Below are 19,364 nucleotides of genomic sequence, written 5' to 3' on the forward strand. Positions count from 1 at the left end.
TAATAAAGGTGCAGTGGCATATCACCGCAATAAAAATGTGCAAATGTTCAAGAAAAATAGCATTCTTAATAAATACTAATGAAGTATTATTCTTCCATAATGCCTCATGGTCAGAGTATTTGCTTGATTCATTAAAAACTATGTCAGTATTGCAGCTATATAATGGAAAAGCCAACAGTACATTTTACTGTTTTGTTCAGACCTCGAGTGAGGACTTGTCAGACTTTCCAAAGTGGTCTCCTTAAGTGTCCCCAAAGTATTGCTGTCTGCAGTTGGTTAACAAAGTCATAAACTAAATTTTTATGTGGGACGATTGGATAAACTGTTTCTCCGAGAGGGAAGATTAGCATATGCACTTGTTTCACTGTAGACCTAAACATACACCAGGCATGAACTGATCGGCAGGTTAGGTCGGAGACAATATTATGTTCTGAAATTACCATATGTATGACACTGAATCACTGGCTACTCTGACCTTGTTGCCTGACTAACAACTACTGTCATCAGTGCAGGAAAACAATATACAGCACATATAGTAAACTGCTGAATTTATTAGTATTATGTACATTTAGTATGTATAGCATTAGGTACTATAATAAATAACTCCAAGTTATAATATTTCTGTGTCATGGGTTGCTTTTAGTATGAGAAAGAGGAAGAATCCCATCTCACAATTGTGCTCTCGGAAACTGACTTGTATCTTCTTTTCTTTTTTTTTTTGGTTCTAAAACAGGATCGGGGTGGTTCTAAATAATCTTCTTGTCTTTTATTTATAGTTGCAACTTTGGTGCAGCTAGAGATCTATTTGTTTTGAATTACACCATCAGGGTTTATTTCTGGTGTCATCTATTTTACAATGAGTTAGAAACTCTTTCTCTCTGTCTCTCTCTCCTTCTCTCTGTGGTCAGACCTCCTGTGTCGCTGAACATATTCAATAGGCGCTGAGAACCCGTCAAATTAGCATTCGTTTGAAGTTTACTGAACCCAAAAGACTGACTGCCCTGGCCAAGTAGTTCACAAGCAGTCAAAGCAGCTCTCCAAATGTAATAGGACACACACAAACACGCATGTATCAACATTACAAAAGATAAAGGAGAGGTACTAGGCGTTAGCAACCAATGTTGGATCCTCTATAGGTCAGTCTGCTGAGTCTGAATCACAAAAGGCCTCTAATCTGACTGAACATGTCCAGTTTGTTTTAACAGAGGAAGTCGAGTTAGGTTTGTGTGTGAGAGACACCTTTTAACATCACCAAAAGCAAGGGAGCTTGAAATTGTGACTGTTTGGGTTTTTTTTTCAACTATTTGCAGTGCTGCTGTTGCATAATACAGTCATACCCAACTCATTAGCGAATCAGCAAATAGATCACCTAATCATTACAGACAAAAGATAATACAACAACACCTGTGCAAATAAGCCAAAGCTGGCCAGGACCTCACTGTCCTTTGTGCTGTCCTGAGAGTGAGCATACCGAGAGCGGATACACCTTAGCCACACCAATGTGAATCAATGCAAGAACTGTAAAACGGTACAGAGTTTCATTTGGTTCAGGGTTGGTCATAGTCAAAGCCAACATTTCCTGGTTAATGATTGTGAGAGGTGTGATGGCTGGATGACTAATTAGCTTACCCTTGGTCCTGCCCTGATAAGTCAATTGCACAGAGTAGTAAATCTGTTAGATGTCAGATGATTTAGAACCCATGATCTTTACACTGGTGTCATCAAGAAGAAAAAATGTCCAACTTGTATTTAAAGGCTGTGTTCAAAGTTCTCGTCAGTCTGGTATGGAACATGTGGGCGTTTCTTCAGTAAGCACGCACAAACCATTCCACGCATAATACATGTGTGTACAGTATGACAACACACAAAGACATGGCAACACACCCTGTAGTTTTCAAGTCAAGCTGTATTCTGTTAAGGGCTCTTTATGTTACATCAATGTGGCAAATCTTTCTTGGCCCATCTTAACGTTGTTGGATCTCATTTTCCTACACACTTCACTGCTCCTGCCTGTGGAAACACGCCCAACAGCTCAAAAGTAACATACCAACAGGAGCTACAGAAATGAACACAGGGCAACGAGTCTGAAAGTGTCCAACGACTCGAGCAGGTTTGCTACAACTGACACCTTTAGACACATTACAGATGGAGTGAATCTGTACTAGTGTGCTAAGGAAAACCTGAGGTTAAATGTGGGTGTGGATAAAATCCTCTATCACAGCAAATGAATGAAAATTGTATAGTTTTGGGACATAATAAAAAACTTGTGGAAAATAACCACAGTCTTTTGTCTGTGGATGATTGAGAGATAGAGAGAATATGCCACATAAATATGGCCCAGTACACCAGAGATGCTTAAAGGATAGCTCATATGGTATAAACAGCAAATGAAAACTCAGATTCAGATCATCTGATGGTATATATCATATCAAGCAAGGTATCTCCAAAATCAAATCATCTTGGTGCTTCTGCTTGAGATGGTAAAATAAGTTTGTTCTGTTATCCCTTTTCTTGTTACAGTCTTCTTTCATGTCTTACATATTAACATGGTTTGTTGTATTGCTGGTAGCAATAATACTTTTACTTTCAGTTACTTGTGGTTGCTGTGAAATCTTTGGAACGGACTAGTCGGAATACTGCCCTTATCTTGGCATTATATAAAATTACAACGTATTATTGGGAATGATATGACATGGCAGACCCCTAACCAGTATGATAACAAACTGGAGAAGTAGAGCCTGGGTTTAAAGCCAAACTACAGATGTTTGGTGACTCAGTGTCTTAGCAGTCCAGCTGGTTTATCAAGAAACACTCGGTTGACATGGGAGGTGTGAACATATGGCAGATGCCTAAAACTCATAAACAAGCTGCCATGGCTCTAACTACACAGCGATGGCAATTCAACACTTATAAAAGGTGTTGACACCTGTGGGTAAACTACCACTGTGTCTCTAACAGTAGCTGCTGTGAGCAGCAGTGGTGACAGGACTCACCAGTGGCGTGATGTACAGCAGGCTGGTAAAAACAGAAGCAGTTGCTTTTGCTTTCTGTCAAGCTAGGTCTGTCAGTGTGACAGAGGCGGGTGGAAGAGAATGTGTCTGTACTCTATTGAGGCATGGCTTTTAATCTCTTGCTTACACAACACAGAGGGCCCATCCTCAGCCTGGCCCCTTCACAAAAACAGGACTCTACATCATGGGGGTCAACACCCACTGGCAAAGACACATCGCATAGGATGAGGCTCTCCTCTGCCTGTGCATAGACAGAACGACCCCGCTTTAGAGCTCATCCAAAAACCCAGCAGTGAAGTCACTGATGTCCTGCTAAATGCTGAAAGCAGAAATGTCAGCTGACGTCTTTGCAAGTCCCCCTGGGACTGAGTGCTAGCAGTGGGCTATGGTTGTGATGGACAGCACAGAGAACATGCCGGTTCCTGGAGGGAGACCGTGGGTCAGGGCCAGTATATTTTCAGCTTTGATGTAGCTCCATGATGGGCCCAAGCTTTACCCTGGGGAACTCTAAGAATGGTGATTTAGAACAAACAGCAGGGTCTGACCTCATATGTGTACTTCAGTTTTCAACATAGCTGTGTATGAGTATGGTGAACACAAACTGTATATTGTTTGAGGCAGTTGTTTGTCTCTGTGGGTTAATGTGCTCTGGCCATAGAGCTGCTTCACCCTTTAGATGTCTCTTTCTGGTTGCCCTTAGCTGGATCTAACCTCACCCGGCTTTCGCTTTGTTGTTACCTGGCCCAGGGAGAGACTGTGTGCACAGTGCAGACAGACGTGATGAATGATTTATTTTGTATGCTGTGCATCAGCTGACACCCCAGTCTAAAAGAAACATACGGCTGTCGGCCACACCTCGCGCGTTCAGTTCAAGACTAAGTTCAAGACTAAAAATGAGAGGGGATCGACATGAAGGTTCTGAATCTACAGCCGAAAACCATATAGAGAGTGAAACTGGAAGCTCATTAGGTTGAAGGCTGTTTTTTCCCCCAGAGTCCTCGCTGCTAACTACAATGTGCACTGGAGGCTTAGGAGTTTCTTATCAATTATGTGTATGTGTGACTAAAGTGACTCATCACCAAGCTTAAGAACATTTTTGAAGACTTTTTGGGCCATGTGGATAAGTCACGGGGAATGAAAAAGAACTACTTCAGAAGAAACGAGATATCATGACTCTACCAAGTCTAATGAAAATGGCTACGGATATTTGGGGAGATAAAGAAGTCACTGTGGAGTTCATCAAACTGATGAATATATCATTCATCATCACCATCACCTCCACCCTGATCTCAAGCCTCCTAAAGCAACAACCTTCCTTCTTTAGAGCACTTGAGAACTGTCAGTCCTCCTTATATGTCAAGTGTAAAAATGACATAATACACATCAAGGCTTTGTTGCACTGATTTGAACATCTTCCCAACAAAGCTTCCTGCATATTTATAATTTTCTGCTTCATCTTAGGTAATGTCACTTTTAATTGCAAATAATGGCCGCAAATCAGATTCCTTTGGATCATAATTCAATGGAGGACCAATAAATACCATCTAAACACAAGCTCTTGTTTGTCTTGTTTGTCTATTAATTCAATATGCAGGTGAGATACAATGGCACACCAGAAAATCAATTTTAAATCCCAAACGCTTACATATAATAAAAACAGTAACTCGATAACTTTCCCTGAAGAGCACACTGAAATGAAGGCCATTTGTTGTGATGGGTTTTCTCTCTAAGAGCAAATATTGCCTTCCTCAAGGCCGAGCCTGGTGAGTTAATCTCATCAGCTCTGTGACACAGACAGGCTAATGTATGGAGCAGTGGGAAGATGGCTCTCATGAGTGCAGGGCTAAGGGGTCAGTATTGATGAGCTAGTACAAAACTGTTTGGAGCAGGGAGCGAAACAAAGTAGAGACAAGGTGAGTGTGATAATGTGTTACTTGACTGAAAAGATGTTAACAGTCTAAAGGACTCAACAAACAAACTGGGTGGTTTTTTTCCCCCAGTTCTATCACTCCAACCATGTAGATGGTTTTCCCACACTAACATAAATGTAAAATAAAATTCCCTGGGGCTGCCAGATTTAGCCAAGATTTTCTCACACAGAGTGACGTCATAACCACTACTAACCCTCTGGAGGATCCAACCTCTTGTGGAAAACACTTTATATACCACTAATGCAATGTGAAATATCTATGTTGACTGACACTGAGAGGCCACAGCTGACATTTATTTTCATCATCAATTCATCTGCTGACTAGGAGATAGTGGAAAAACAAGATACCCTGAAAAAACCCAAGGTGATATTTTCAGAGTGCGATTTCTTTTCTATTAAAAACCAAAAATCCAAAGATAGAGAGTTTGGTCTCCCATAAGAAAAGAAAAAGCAGCAACACTCACATTTGAGAAGCTAAAACTAGGGGATGTTTGGTTTACTTATCGACTATCAAAAGAACTGCTGATTCATTTAGGAATGGAAATTCACCAATAGTTTCAGCTCTAGTACACTATTATCATCCCAACAAATCTCTAGTTTTGACTCACAACAGATAAGTAAATTACCCTGTCATGAGGTTGGAAACAACATGAACTAATGCTGGCAGAAAAACCTTAAGATTATTTCATCCTTGGAAATCCAAGGTTGTGTTGCTATCATCAGGATCAGCTAGTCTGTCAGACCACAGGGACAAGGCTGTGTGATTAAAGTGGCTTCAATAAATAAATCTGCAGCTATGTTTTACTCCAGCCTTCTAGAGAAGGTTAAATGGATTGCAACACTCCCACACACCCAAACAGCCTAAAAAATCCCAGATGAATAAAACATAAACAACACTCAAATGGAACACTTTACCTGCAATGAAACATAATTTTCATTTTTTAGCTACAGTAGTGCCAGGCAGGTTTTATGGTTACATGTATAAATATTTATAAACACTTCCTGTGCCATTTACTACCCCTCCTCCCATCACTCCATTATCTATGTCTAACAACAACATTACTCTTTGTCTTTAATTGATTCATGTACTTTAGTATGGAAGTGTGGAAATTTGTCTTAAGCTTCAATAAGACTGGGCTTAAAACAAGATATAACAGATGCAGGACCTTAAGAACAAGAAATTGAGGAGAAAATACATAAAATAACAAGGCTTCAAACAGATAATTTTGCCAAGCTCAGAATGTACTAGTGCAATAAAATAAGACAGCTTTGTACACAGACGTGTACAACAAGGTCAGAGCATTACAACGGCTACCATTATCTTCACTTGTGATGTGGCCATGACAGTGCAGGCACTGACTGGCACAGGGTGAATCTCGGGCAGCCGAGTCACCAGTGTGAATCCAAAAAAAAAACCTCTGACTACTTTAGTGATGCTTGAGCTCTCAAATGCCAGCGACAGTCCAACTTAAAAATTGCAAAGCTGTGTAGGGGGAAAATAACTCAGTGGACCACAGGTAGTCCTGGAAAAGAGAAATGGCCAGACGACTGTTCATGTCCCTGGGTCCCCCGAGCTGAGATCCATGAGGATATGTGGTCTCCCAGGAGGGGCTGAATGCACAGTGGGAAACAAAGCCCTGCTTACTTTGGGACTATTCCCAGGACAAGGCCCTTTCTGGGTGTCCTGATATCGTCAACACAGTGAGAGGAAGGAAAAAAAAAACCTCAAAGCAAGGGAAAAAAGTCCCAAAGAATACAAGAGACTGCATTAAAAAAAAAAGAAAGAGCAGAAAAGGCAAGATGATTCCCTCCTCAATTGCAGAGAGCACTTAAACTGACAAGCACTCCTGAGCTCTGAGCTCCCAGGACTTAGAAACAATTGTTACTATGCTGCTGAACAGGCTGTGTTTACTTACTCAATGTAGTGTGCTGTGCAATATCCATTAATGACAGCAGCATTTTCTTCCCTGAAGCCTCCATTTCACTGAACATATAGTGATACAGCAGCCATCCTTTACTCAGGCTAAGTAACTGCTGGAGATACACTGTGATTTCTAAGGATCGGTTATTGTGTTTTTTTCAGGGTGGATACCAATACTGATTATTAGTCATCAAGGAGACTAATAACAAATATCTGGATCTGAATCTATATAAGTACAATTTATTTAAATACTGTACTTCTATACAGTTCTGAGGTACTTGTATTTTACTCGAGCACTTAAATTCTCTGTTACTTTATATTTCCACTCCACTAAATCTTGGAAAGACATATTTTACTTTTTATTCCACGACTTTGATTTGAAAACAGACAGACAGACAGAGAATGCCGCATCAGAGCCAAAGTGGCACATTCTATTCTAGTTTGCTGTTTTTTTTTGTTTGTTTGTTTTTTACACAAACAAACAAACAAATACATAAATGGGATGCCATTAACTAGAAAAATGCTAAATAATCGACCCAGGCTGAGAAATCTTCTTCTGCAACATCCACATTGCACAGAATACCTTAAGTTAGTTTTACTTAGTGATCATTTTATTTGTTTTATTATAAAACAGATGCTCTCAGTGTTTGTGACCGATGCAATTAATGTGACAACCTCTTCCACTACCAAGCTTCTGAATGTTTTCGACCAATGTCCCAACTAAACTCCTCAGAGTTTAGAGAGCTGTGGTTAGTTTTTGAAACACTGTGCTGCGATGAGTTGCATCACAGCTGAACAATGAATTCCACCTGGTCTGGTAGACCGAGTCTGAGGATTATTACAGACTGAAAGTAGCAAGTGTGACGCAACTACATCAGGTATGCAGGAGGCAATGAATTCACAGTATATTACAGTAGAGATTTGAAAAATGTGGGCATATATTTTTGAATTATCAACTAAAACAATGAGTGAATATTGAATTTTCTCTCACTACAACAAAAAATCTGTATCAGACAAAAAATGTGTCCACTTACCTGAACAACTTCTATTCCCCTTTTCCTGAAAAATAAGACAAAAGGAACATCCATTAATTTTACTACTGTCTAAAAACAAAACACAAAAAACCACACTGAAACCACAGGAAAACCAATACAAAGTGAGTGTGACAAGAATGCACACTCCTATTATTATTGTTATTTTGTTTTTAATATTTCTTACTTTCATTTACTGCATGATACATAAACAAAACACACTCTGTTTTAGCTTCCAAGACTTTTCCTATGCATACAAAGGCTAATATATCTTAAATTTTGTCCACAAAATTCATGGGAAAGAAGAAAAATTCAGTAACACAGATTTAAACAGTTCTTATAGAAGTAAGCACTTTATGTGTATAGAAAAAGTTGGAGACTTTTTATTTCAACTGGTGAAAAATGGGAGCAAAAACAGAACCCGTTGTGTTTATATTTTTGTTATCTTTGTTGTGTAGGTTATGTAAAAAATGTTTTTGCATCAGTTTCCCTGACTAGAGTTCTTTCCTTTATGTGTGGGTTCCATTTACTCTTTATGCAAATGCATGTCAAAACAGTTCCTCTCCATAAGAATTAAACAGAAACTGAGAGATCCTCAACAACTTGGACAGTAACAGACACGAGTTTCTGACACATGAGTCTATTTGTGCCTTCATGTCAAATAATGAAACTCAAGTAAAGTAGGTCCATCATGACAGAAAAAAAAAACCTGAAAAACCCACAACCCCACAGCTGGAGAACATTCTACTTTTTAGAACTGGCAAAGAAATACTAGAAATAAAAGATAAAAAGGGTTGCTTGGCAACCAGCAGACCACTGCAAGAGTGGATTTGTTGGTAGAGCTGACCATCATAATATACTGCACCACTAACTGAAAATATGAGGAACCGGGGCAGATCTCTTCTCCTTATCTCTGACAGTACACAGCAGTATTTCCCCCAATTGACTAATTGTGCATGAATTTGAATGAGGTGACTTCTTCTCTTTGTTTCTTTTATTCCACATTTCTAGCAGAACTGGCTTGACAAGAAGTAGCAGTTAATTAGCTAAATGGTTAAAAAACACCCCAAAAAACAAGTAAAACTTGAATAGCTAAAACAACACATCTTTTAGTTGGGGCAATTTATGATGGTGACAAAACCAATTCTGCTACCACCAACCCGCCCTGTCCAGCCCAGTTGTTCTGAGGTTACAGCCCCATGGTAACAGCCATGCAGCCTTTCACTGCTTCACAACAATGCGGATATTTAATACCGCAGCTGGCGTGTTTCATGTGGTGTGAATGGGGCCTTTAGTTTGGTCTCATCTCAGATATGGGGATCGTCTGCTCTCCTATACTGTTACACAGCCAACAGAATAAATGAGATCCACTAGAGAAACAGGCCATGGTCAGAACTTTTTGAAAAGGTCTGACACAACAAAATGGAGGAGTAATAACAAACAAGACCTTTTTATCATGCTGTATCTTAACTGAATAAAACATATCCATAAACTCTAACCCTTAAGTTTGGTGATAATGGCACATCATAGATAATTACAGCAACGGAAAGCATATGATCACAAAGTTTACAAGTGATTGTGTCTGAGATTGTGTTGACTTGTAGATGGAGCAAAATACCACAAGAAAGGTGAAAGTGTTTCAGCATTGGCTCACAATCAATATAAGAAAATATGGTGGTTGTTTTAATACACTTTGAATTAAGATGGTTTAGTGTAGTGTGCTCATGGGCAACATTAGGAAAGGACAAATAAAGTAGGACAACCACGTGGAGTCATTTTACCTGTTTGGGATACTTAAACCTGCCTGTTGGTTAAAATCAACAATCCCCCGCACTGCAGTAAAACTGATCAGTCACATGAAAGACAACATGCCAGCATACAGTGCATTTAACTCAATGTCATCTCATCAGATTCGCCCTAGAGATAAGTAGCCTTGCCTTGACAAGACAAAGCAACAATATTTTCATTTTATACAATGACGCCCAGGCTGCCTGTTGTCAAGGCCATCGTGTTTTTGTCAATCAAGTATACGTGAATGGAAAGACTGTTGTGCAAGCTTATGGGATCCAAACATAAAACCCAGTGGCTCTGTACAGCAGGAATCCCAAAAGTCCAGCTGCAAAAGACAGGTCAGATTCCACAATGAGGCACTCAAAATGTCAGCTGCATCCCACATGATGAGAAGGAGGAAACCTGGTCAGTATTATGGTACTGGCACATTCTCTCTTAACATCTAGTTTATGTCTGATTATACAGGCTGACAAACCAATCTGCTCATGTCTATCTTCAAAGTAAAATCAAGGTACATAACATTAAATTCAAAGTTATATTGCCAAAAGTTTCTTAATAAATAGAGCTGTTTTTCTATCTTATGGTCTGGCAGTAAGGTAGCACTGATGTACAACAGCAGCAAATGCAATACTTCCTTCAAGTGTTGTGCCTCCTAGAAAATGCCTTTTTGTCACAGCTTATCTTATTTACATCTATGTCCTTCTCTGAGTGTAGATGATTTTTGCTTTCTAACATGGTATATGATAAGGGGAAATACATCAGGAAATGGAGAAGCAAAAGACAAGTTTCAGTAAGTGATTGAGGAAAAGCAGCCATGTTGAGATCATATACACGATACACACATTAACGCAGCAGATTTGTTGCTGTCCTGTGTAAAGGCTATTAATGTGACCTGATCTTCTGTCACAAACAGGACTTATTAAGACAAGGCCCTCAGCCATTCACACTAAATAGCTCTCAGTCCAGCTCTGAGAGAATGTGAGTGGGGGGGGGGGTGTAGGGAAGGACACAGGGAGGGAGGTTACTAGGAGGTTTATAAAGAGATTAAAAATGTTTTGTGGATTACAGTGTGGTAATCTGTGCTAGCTCAACCAGGTTGCTTTGCGAGAAAACAACGCTTTCAAAAAAGATGAAATGGCCTCAAAACTACTGCCTGCGCAGCAACAACACACCTGCCCCTGCAGGACAAGTTAAGTATAGTTAAGTGAAGTAAATTTTAGTATACATTGTGTTTTCAGCATAACTGTAGGCCACACATAACACAGGGAGCTAGGCAATGCTCCAGCAACAGATGATAAGGCTGCTGCCATACCTTAGAGTCATTACCCAATCCAACACACTGTACAGCAGCTACTGTGAATCATCGAGGCAGAGTTCATTTCTCCTTAACTCACGTCTGCTGAGAAAATCCATGCCCTACTTTATAACACCTTATATAACATTTCACTTGGCTGGAGACAGATAAGTTCCAACAAGATTACATACATACGTACAACAATCAGATAACTGTCCAATAAGAAGAAATTGCTGCTATAGTACCAATAAACTCTAGAGCAAGTCCAGGTTAGGACCACGCACTTGGACAGGAAAGTCTCTTTTTTGTAGATAAATAAAACAACTCAAAACTACAAACGAAAATCCAAGGCTGGCCTACATGATATTACACTGTTCCAATAGTAATAGAGGACACTGTAATGATCAGAGGTTTAACTGTGAAAAAGGCATATATTCGGGTTTAGATATATTAACAACTAAGCAGAGATCAATGAATTTTTCACTGAATTTTTAATCCACACAAACCTGCCTTCATGTCTTCAGGACAAAATAAGTAAATGAGAGCACCAGTCTTACCTGTTGTTTAGCTGCTTGTCCTATTATACATGCGCCTGAGGCTAGCAGTCCTACCAGCACGTTACCTCCTCGCACCATGCCTCGACAAGCACTGACTCAAGACAACACAAACTACTACCACTAAAATACTAAATTCATTTTGCTAAAGCCACCTTTCTTTGGGGCATTCATACATGCAATTTCAAAAATTACCTTTGCAATACAGCTAAGAGACAAGAAGAAGTCACAGGGCTTATCAACTGTGCTTTTGGTAAAAACACAAAGGCTTAACAGACATGAGCAGAGACCTCACTCTGTGCTGTGTGTAAGTAAGAAAGAGAAAGTTCAAATGAGCACAGCAAAAAGGCCCCTCACTGTAAGAGGAAAAGAGATGATAATCAGTACCCTTTGACAGTCATTAAGATGGAGTGCGGCGTCAGCACACACTCCAACTGGCTGTGACATACATTTTTAAACCAGCCTACAGTATATGTCAAGTTAGCTACTCTAAAATTGTTTTACCTGGATGTATTAAATTGTTGTTACAGCCACATACCTGCACATATCAGCAAAGGCCTGAAAATTCAGCTTCTTCATCTTCTTCTCGCTGAGCCAGTAGCCGACTCTCCGGCCTTTCAGGAAGGTCTGCATCTCCACTGTGCTCCTGTACCTTCTCTGGACCTTAATGGTGTGACTGAAGGCTCAACCTGTGCCGCCAGAAAAAAAGGAGGAAAAACCCGCGTAACGTTAGTTTCACAGCAGCCGACTATGAGCGGTGAGGGGAATGCGAATACACAAGTTCACGACTCAGTTTGTGGTACGTTACTAAAACACAACCAGAAGTGGCGCTTTTCTTGTTTTCAACCAGTCCGCCTCGTAGAGCTAAACGCTCTCGCGGTTCATGTTATCTAGTTTCCAAACGTAAAATCACTGTGAATTTGGTACAGCATCATCAAACCACACACACACACTGAACCCCCTTTTGCTAACCTCAGCTGCCAACGTTAGCTGGCTAGCTTGACAGTGACAATCTGCATAGCTAACCAATGGCATGCAATTAGGAAACGTATGCTAACTTGCTAACGAGGTTGACCTGCGCTAAACGACTTAACAGATTCATACCACTTACAAATATCAGATGAATTAACTAACGATGACTGGCAACAGCTAGTTAGCTAGTAGATGAAGCAACTTAAGGACGTCAACGACACACTCTGGTGAGCTAGCATTAACTAACCTGACAATTTTAGCACAGTTCCCCCTAAATGTATGTCCTCTTCAGACACTAGCTCGGATAGTTTCCCATTCTCGGTCCGTCCGATGGAAAAGGAGAGAAAGTTTTCAAACAGTGTGACAGGTGACAGGCACAGCTGGACTCACGTTGAGATGTTCCTGGTGTTTTCACTCAGTGTCTAGGTTGAACTGCCTGTGCACACACCCAGGATCCAGGAGACTGATGATGCCTTCACGCACCCATCGGAAAACTCCTCCCCCGATCGTCCAATCAGTTGTCCTGATTTTACATGCTGTTGTGCTCTTATCGTTTTCTCGAGTTGCAGATTAATCGATTTGACTATGAAATGTGACCTACACCCATCGCAACTTCCCAGATGTTTGGTTTTGTTTTGGTTAGCCGTTGTCGGTTCCAAACCCAAATATATGACATTTTCCATAATGTAAAAAAGTAAAGTCGTAAATCCTCACATTTGCGAGGCTGGACGGGGCAAACAATGTGCACGTTTGCAAGTACTTTTTTATTTCTTTTTTTTTTGTTAAGTCGTTGAATATTTGCTAGTGTATTTGCTCTACATGTTGATACGTAAATAACAACACAAAATCTCAGGTAGAACCTTGGACTTTTTGAACAGATTTCAAAGAAGATAAGAGACCTTGAGTTATTGCCTTCGGGGATAAATAAAGGAATTCTGATTCTGAGTGGATCAGGATCTGAGATGTAATTGATTTTTATATAAGCTTATAAATGTGGCGTTGTTTTTGTACCACCTTAATAGGCACTGGTTCACTGATAATCCTGATTTTAACAGTTATATTTGTTTTCATCAGTTGGGTGAAATATATCGATTAAAGGCGGACACAAAACAACAGTAGGATTATTTTAACTTTTCCCTCAGCACACCAGGATTCCTGTCTTTGTCTCTGTACATCTACTATTCTCTAGGACGTTCATTGGCAATATTTCCGACAGCTTCTAAAGGCAACCAGGATGCGGTCAGAGAAGTTCAGTCTGTTCCCCCTGAGCACGAGCTGTACCGCTTCGCAGTCGGTCCACTTACACTCCACGTGAGAGGATTCTAGAAAGTTTGAAACAAAATGTGGATCAGTGGACTCGTTAAGGAATTCGTATACAAACCAACAGCAGATTGCATAATTAACCGAACTTCTATTTATAGGCTCGTTGCAGCTTGCATAATGAGAGCACCTCGTGCAGCAGTCTGTCTTCAGAGCAGCAGCGAGCGCACTTTCGTTTGGCGTCCTAACATGTCACGTTGGCGCCATCCATTGGAAAACCATCAAAGCATACTGCATTTTTTTTTCCTCTTCAAGATTTACAGCCATAACAAGAAAGTATTTTTTTTTTCATGATGGATAACAGATGGTGAATGTCTCTGTACTTATGTGTGCTCTGACTTTTATATCCACCAATGCAGGTCTTTGACTGAGTTATTCAAATAACTGATTTTTAAATTCTGTTTTATTATTACTAACCTACAGGGAAAGTCTACATTTGGATAGGTGTGACTACTGTGGAGCTCTGCTTGTCAGACTTAATAAATAAATAGGCTGCATAAGATTTTGAACACTGCGAACGTGTAAAAAAATCGTTGCGTTCTGAAAAACAAAAGAAATTAAACAAAAAATATTTAAAACAATACATAACAGCACAGTCGCTGTTGAAGTGGCTGGAGGGAGGACAGACCACCGACTTCAAACCCCTCTCCCGTCTTCTGCCTAGCACCAGGACAGGTATGTAACATCTTAAAACTTAAGACTTTCTAATGTCTCTTTAATGCTTGTTCATTTCTGTCATTCTTTGATGGTTACGGTGTGTATTAAATTGTTTGCCCTAAATATTCACTGTAATTCATTTCCACTATCACAGCCTGTGTCTGCTGGTTATTCATATGAAACATCATATAGCTATAGTCTATTTAAAGCCATTTTAATGAAATCAATGTATTTAGCGCTGTGCTTCATACACTGTTGTATATGAAGCCTACTGTTTTTAATGATGAGCCTACTTGAACTAAAGTCGTTGATAGAAAAACAAAATAATGCTGCATTGATTGTAAATGATTGATTACACTTTCATTAATAACCAACAAGTTACAGCACTTTATAAAGGCTGCCTTGTTTGAAAATGATAATCTCAATAAGTAATCAATGTCATCAATGAAATCAAAGATAAATAGATAAATAAAATGAACAGTATAACAGCAGGTCCCCCTCTGTTGATCATATCGTATCTTTCGTCACTTCCTCCACGTGGTCTCAGCCCAAACTCCCGCCCGGAACAGTCATTTGTCAGCTGTGTTGTGCCGCGCAGACGGGGTTTGTGTCTTTGTGTCCTCTTCAGTCTCTCTTTTCATTATAACAGAATGGCATCAAATAAAGACGACGCACACATCGACGATATTCTCGCTGATGAGGAGGAGCTCCAGAGAGCCTTGTGTGTACTGGCTGGAAGCGACCCAGAAAACTGCTCTTATTCCCGGGTAAGAAAGGCTTCCTGCACCGCATTCCTGTGGCCATCACCTTTATGCGCCTAATTTCGCCTTTTCAAGCACTGCAGTTGTTCATGCATCCATTGTGTGTACATTTTTGATTAAACCAAGCAAGCAATAGTTTTTTTTTCTTTTTTTAAAATATACAATATATTATTGTAATTTCTCCCAAAGGCTTTGTAGTTCCTTGGGGCTCAAGAGTGAAACTGCAGTCCTTCTGTTTGGTGTCACTGCAGTACTTCATATTTTCCCTCAGAGTTGCAAACCTAACAGAAGAATAATTAAGAAGTACTAACTGCCCTCTATTTTCATGTCATCAGTAATGTACATACTGCGGCGTATTTCTAGCTGCTGTGTTTACTGTTGCAGGGTTATGTGAAGCGACAGGCTGTGTTTGCCTGCAACACCTGCACTCCCAGTGCTGCACAGCCTGCTGGGATCTGTCTGGCCTGTTCCAATAAATGCCACGACGGACATGATATCTTTGAACTGTATACCAAAAGGTATTTTGTTCAAGTTTTTATTGTGTATTCATGGCGAACTGATTCGAATTCAGTTCCACAGTTTTGTTGATTATCATTTGATAATTAATCCATTTTTCTGCTGTAGAAACTTTCGCTGTGATTGTGGAAATAACAAGTTTGGGGAGTTCAAATGTCAGCTAATTCCTGTGAGTCCTCTGGATTTAATACTATTTCTTACTGAATCTGTACCTCCCAGCTTGTCTGTTATGTTCTGACTGTTCACATTATTCTGTCTCTTGTATTCACAGGCCAAAGATGAGGAAAATGTCAGAAATCAGTACAATCACAACTTCAGTGGATGCTACTGCACATGTGACCGGCCGTACCCAGACACAGACGATCAGGTACTCTTTTTTTTTTTTTTTTTTTTTTTAAATTTATTTTGTATCCGGGCTCTCATCTTATTCAGATTATTTGCATGAAATCTACAGTTTATGTTTGTCTGTCACTGCACAAAATAGCTTTTTACTCGCCCAACAGGTCAACGATGAGATGATTCAGTGTGTCGTCTGTGAGGACTGGTTTCATAGCAGGGTAAGATAAGTCATATTATGAGGATGAAATGATGCACTTCTTTCAATTCTGATTTACATTTTATCACTAGTGTAAGTCTTCTTCTCCTTATGCAGTCACTTTGTTTGTCTTTGACAGCACCTGGGCTGCACTGTGGTGGAACCTGAGGAGCTGCAAGAGATGGTATGTGAGGCCTGTATGAACAAGGCTCCTTTCTTGTGGACGTATGCTGCACACTTTGCAGGTAATTAATTTCCCTGAGCCTCTTGTCACATGCAACGAGGACAAACCCTTATGTTTAACCTTGCATACATTTAATGCTAAAAATCTGACAGTAATTTTTCCTTTTGTCTTTGTTCTTTAGCACCACCTGTGAGCAGCGTCAGTCATCCTGAGGAGGAGGACGTAGAAGTCGATGTCGAGGAAGGAGCAGAAAACGGTGAAGACTCGGAGCCCAGTCACAGTAGGGATGAGGAACTGACCGTCACTGATGAGCGAACAAAGCAGGAGGTGAGAAACAGTGATTGTATTGGCCCTCTGTCTCTGTTTCTTAGTTTGCACCAAGGGGTTAAAAGTGACCAAGAAAACCTACCAACACCAAATTTGTCCTTGTGCTAAGTATTCACACGGACGGCAGTTGTACGATTGAAGAGTTGGTTGTGTTAAAGCACTCTGCACAGACAATGTAACACTTAATCAATAGAACTGAGTTTAATTACTCTGAATGACTGCCGATGGCTGACTATTGTTGTCATTCCGTGTTTGTTTGGTTTTCTGGAGCTTGAAAGAAGTCATGGTAGGCCTGCAACTAAGGCTGATTCTCGTTATGGATTGATCTGTTGATTATTTTCATGGTTAATTGTCTAGAAATTGACAAAAAAAATGTGAAAATGTCCTTCACAATTACTCTGAGCCCAAAGTGACATCTTCACATTGCCTCTTTTGTCCCATAAACAGTCCAAAAGCCAAAGACTCTTCATGTACTGTAACAAAAGGACAAAGAAAAGCAGCAAACCCTGACATTTAAGAATCTTGAATCAGCAGAATGAAGAATCAGCAAATGTTTCACATTTTTCTTGAAAAAGGACTGAAACAATTGATTAACAGTTAGCATTCAACCTTATTTCAACTGACTAACCAACTAAAAGCTAGATTTAATGATTTTGGTTTCCTTAAATTGTTCTCATGGTTGATTTAGATTTAATAAAAAACTATAAATAAACATAAAAATCATCATAAATGGTTAGAATTTTAGGAAAACATCAGTTCATCAGTTCATTTAACTTGTGGTATAACGTATGGTATTTGCACAAATTAATTAAAGTCATATGTATTCATTGTTTTAGGTTTTTCACATCCATTTTATGTATACATTTTTTGTCCTGTTTGTCACTGGGCCTCTAAAGATAAACTAACAAAAGGCTGAGCATATCTGCATCCATGTTGACAGTTGTTTCCTAGATATGGTAGTATGCTGAGGGCTTCTGGCACTTAACTTGTTTATATATACCTTCTTCATAAAGCAGAAGCCCTCCCACTGTATAAATGAAGGGATCCTTATATACAGCATTTGAGGCTTCACTTTATGGCAACTGGTGTTAACTTGTTGCCACAAGATGGGGCTGGAGGGTAACTAGCAGAGCCTAAAGCAGGCTCCGGCCCCTGTTAACGTGCTTTCCCTTCCTCTGGGTAATTAGGAGAGAAATGACCCATGAGGCACTGCTTCTCCTGCTCTGTAGACGGCTTTGGCCAGGCTTCACAGGACAGCTTACTGTAAACTGGTGATTTTCATCGCCCAATCATGTCATCGTGTCAGGCGCCTCAAGACTTCCCCGGATGAGTCTGCAGTGTTATGTATTAAGATCTGCCTCCCCTGCCAATGTAACTTATCCCATAATGTTTTTATTTTTATCTCAGGAAGCGGCAAATAGGAGTTCCTCTTGTAAACGAACTCACGAGGAAATGACAAGCAGCCCTGCAAAGGCCACAACCAAAACAGTGGCGTGCAGGCTGAAAGAGCTGCAGGTTCAGGGGCGCGAGAGGCAGAGACAGGGAGCGGTGTTCTGGCCTTACAGTTGGCGCTCGGAGCTTTGCACCTGCACAAGCTGCAAGGTAGTCCACAAATACTAGCTCTCAAATTATAATGAAGGCTTTGGCACACAAAAGCTACTTTGCAGGTGCTGGCTTTACATGTGATCCTGGTTCATGTAACCGTGTAATGAAGTACTTAGGCATTTTTCTTTTGTTTTTCTTTTAATGAATGTTTCTCAACTCTCTGTTGCATTGCTGCACAGAAAGCCTATGTGGCTGCCAGGGTGCAGTTTCTCATGGATCAGTCTGATACCATTCTGGCCTATGAGAACAAAGGCTTGGAGGAGCCATTTGGGCAGCATCCATTGATGGCACTGACGAACTCGATGGACCGCGTACAGCAGCTGGAGGTCATTTACGGTGAGCACGAGGAGGGCAGAGGGGAAGATGTGGGGTCAGATTTCCCTGACTGATTGACTGAGACTAATTAATCCTGTGCTCTTCCCTCAGGTTTCAACGAGCTGACAACTTCGATCAGTGCATTTTTAGACCAGTGTGTTACTGAGGGAAAGGTGAGAAATGGATGTCTAAGTGCAAATGTAGTCTGAATGGTGAGAATTAAACCTATGAGGTTCTAAATCCAGTAGTATTTACTTATTTACCCACAGGCAACGTTGGTAACGTATCATTTTACATAACAAATGTGAAATTTTGCAGTCATGAATCATGTTCTGGGGCTTGTGTGTACCTTTTTCTCCTCCTTTCTCCATATCTCAAATGCGAACCATTCCTTCTCTGTCTCTACCAGACGGTCACAGTCGAAGCTGTACATCAGTTCTTTGAGGAGCTGCGGGCTAGAAAGCGACGTAGACCCAATGCGGGATACCAGTAAGAAGGAAGCATCGCTGCTATCATGTGACTGGTTCATATGGTGCTTTTAATGTATGTGAAACTGTGAAGATGACCCTTTTTCTTTGTTGAATAAAAGGGTTGTTTTTTTTGCTGCAACCATTGTGATCCTAAAGCTTGAACTGTTAGT

At 40.3% G+C, this 19,364-nt stretch overlaps 2 protein-coding genes across 5 annotated transcripts in view; one reads left to right on the forward strand and one right to left on the reverse strand.

The window, feature by feature from the left end:
- The window catches only part of itpk1b (inositol-tetrakisphosphate 1-kinase b), a 42,403-nt gene extending 29,383 nt beyond the window's left edge, over positions 1–13,020 (reverse strand). For 2 of the 3 annotated variants that reach the window (XR_006845444.1, XM_046413245.1), the window contains exons 1-3: positions 12,752–12,967; positions 12,071–12,221; positions 7,897–7,921 (exon numbers count right to left, since the gene is read on the reverse strand). Coding sequence is in view for 2 of the 3 variants with exons in the window: in XM_046413245.1 (XP_046269201.1) it covers positions 7,897–7,921; positions 12,071–12,165 (120 nt within the window). In the remaining variant the exon portion in view is untranslated. Of the gene's footprint in view, positions 1–7,896; positions 7,922–12,070; positions 12,222–12,751 lie in introns of all 3 variants that reach the window. The other variant, XM_046413247.1, reaches the window with a different exon arrangement.
- A 1,352-nt stretch (positions 13,021–14,372) lies between these two features.
- LOC124072084 (putative E3 ubiquitin-protein ligase UBR7) lies at positions 14,373–19,349 on the forward strand. Of its 2 annotated transcripts, XM_046413244.1 has the most exons (12): positions 14,373–14,499; positions 15,131–15,248; positions 15,627–15,760; positions 15,867–15,927; positions 16,030–16,125; positions 16,262–16,315; positions 16,433–16,538; positions 16,659–16,804; positions 18,212–18,406; positions 18,589–18,745; positions 18,836–18,897; positions 19,134–19,349. In XM_046413244.1, exons 2-12 carry the CDS (start codon positions 15,132–15,134, stop codon positions 19,215–19,217), a joined length of 1,212 nt encoding a protein of 403 aa, XP_046269200.1. In that variant the 5' UTR covers positions 14,373–14,499; position 15,131; the 3' UTR covers positions 19,218–19,349. The 2 variants fall into 2 exon arrangements, with proteins under 2 accessions (XP_046269200.1, XP_046269199.1); XM_046413243.1 differs by lacking the exon at positions 14,373–14,499 and having other exon boundaries at positions 15,010–15,248.
- Positions 19,350–19,364: the final 15 nt, after the last annotated feature.

The sequence above is a fragment of the Scatophagus argus genome, chromosome 15, assembly GCF_020382885.2.
Source record: "Scatophagus argus isolate fScaArg1 chromosome 15, fScaArg1.pri, whole genome shotgun sequence".
Taxonomy (NCBI): Eukaryota; Metazoa; Chordata; class Actinopteri; family Scatophagidae; genus Scatophagus; species Scatophagus argus.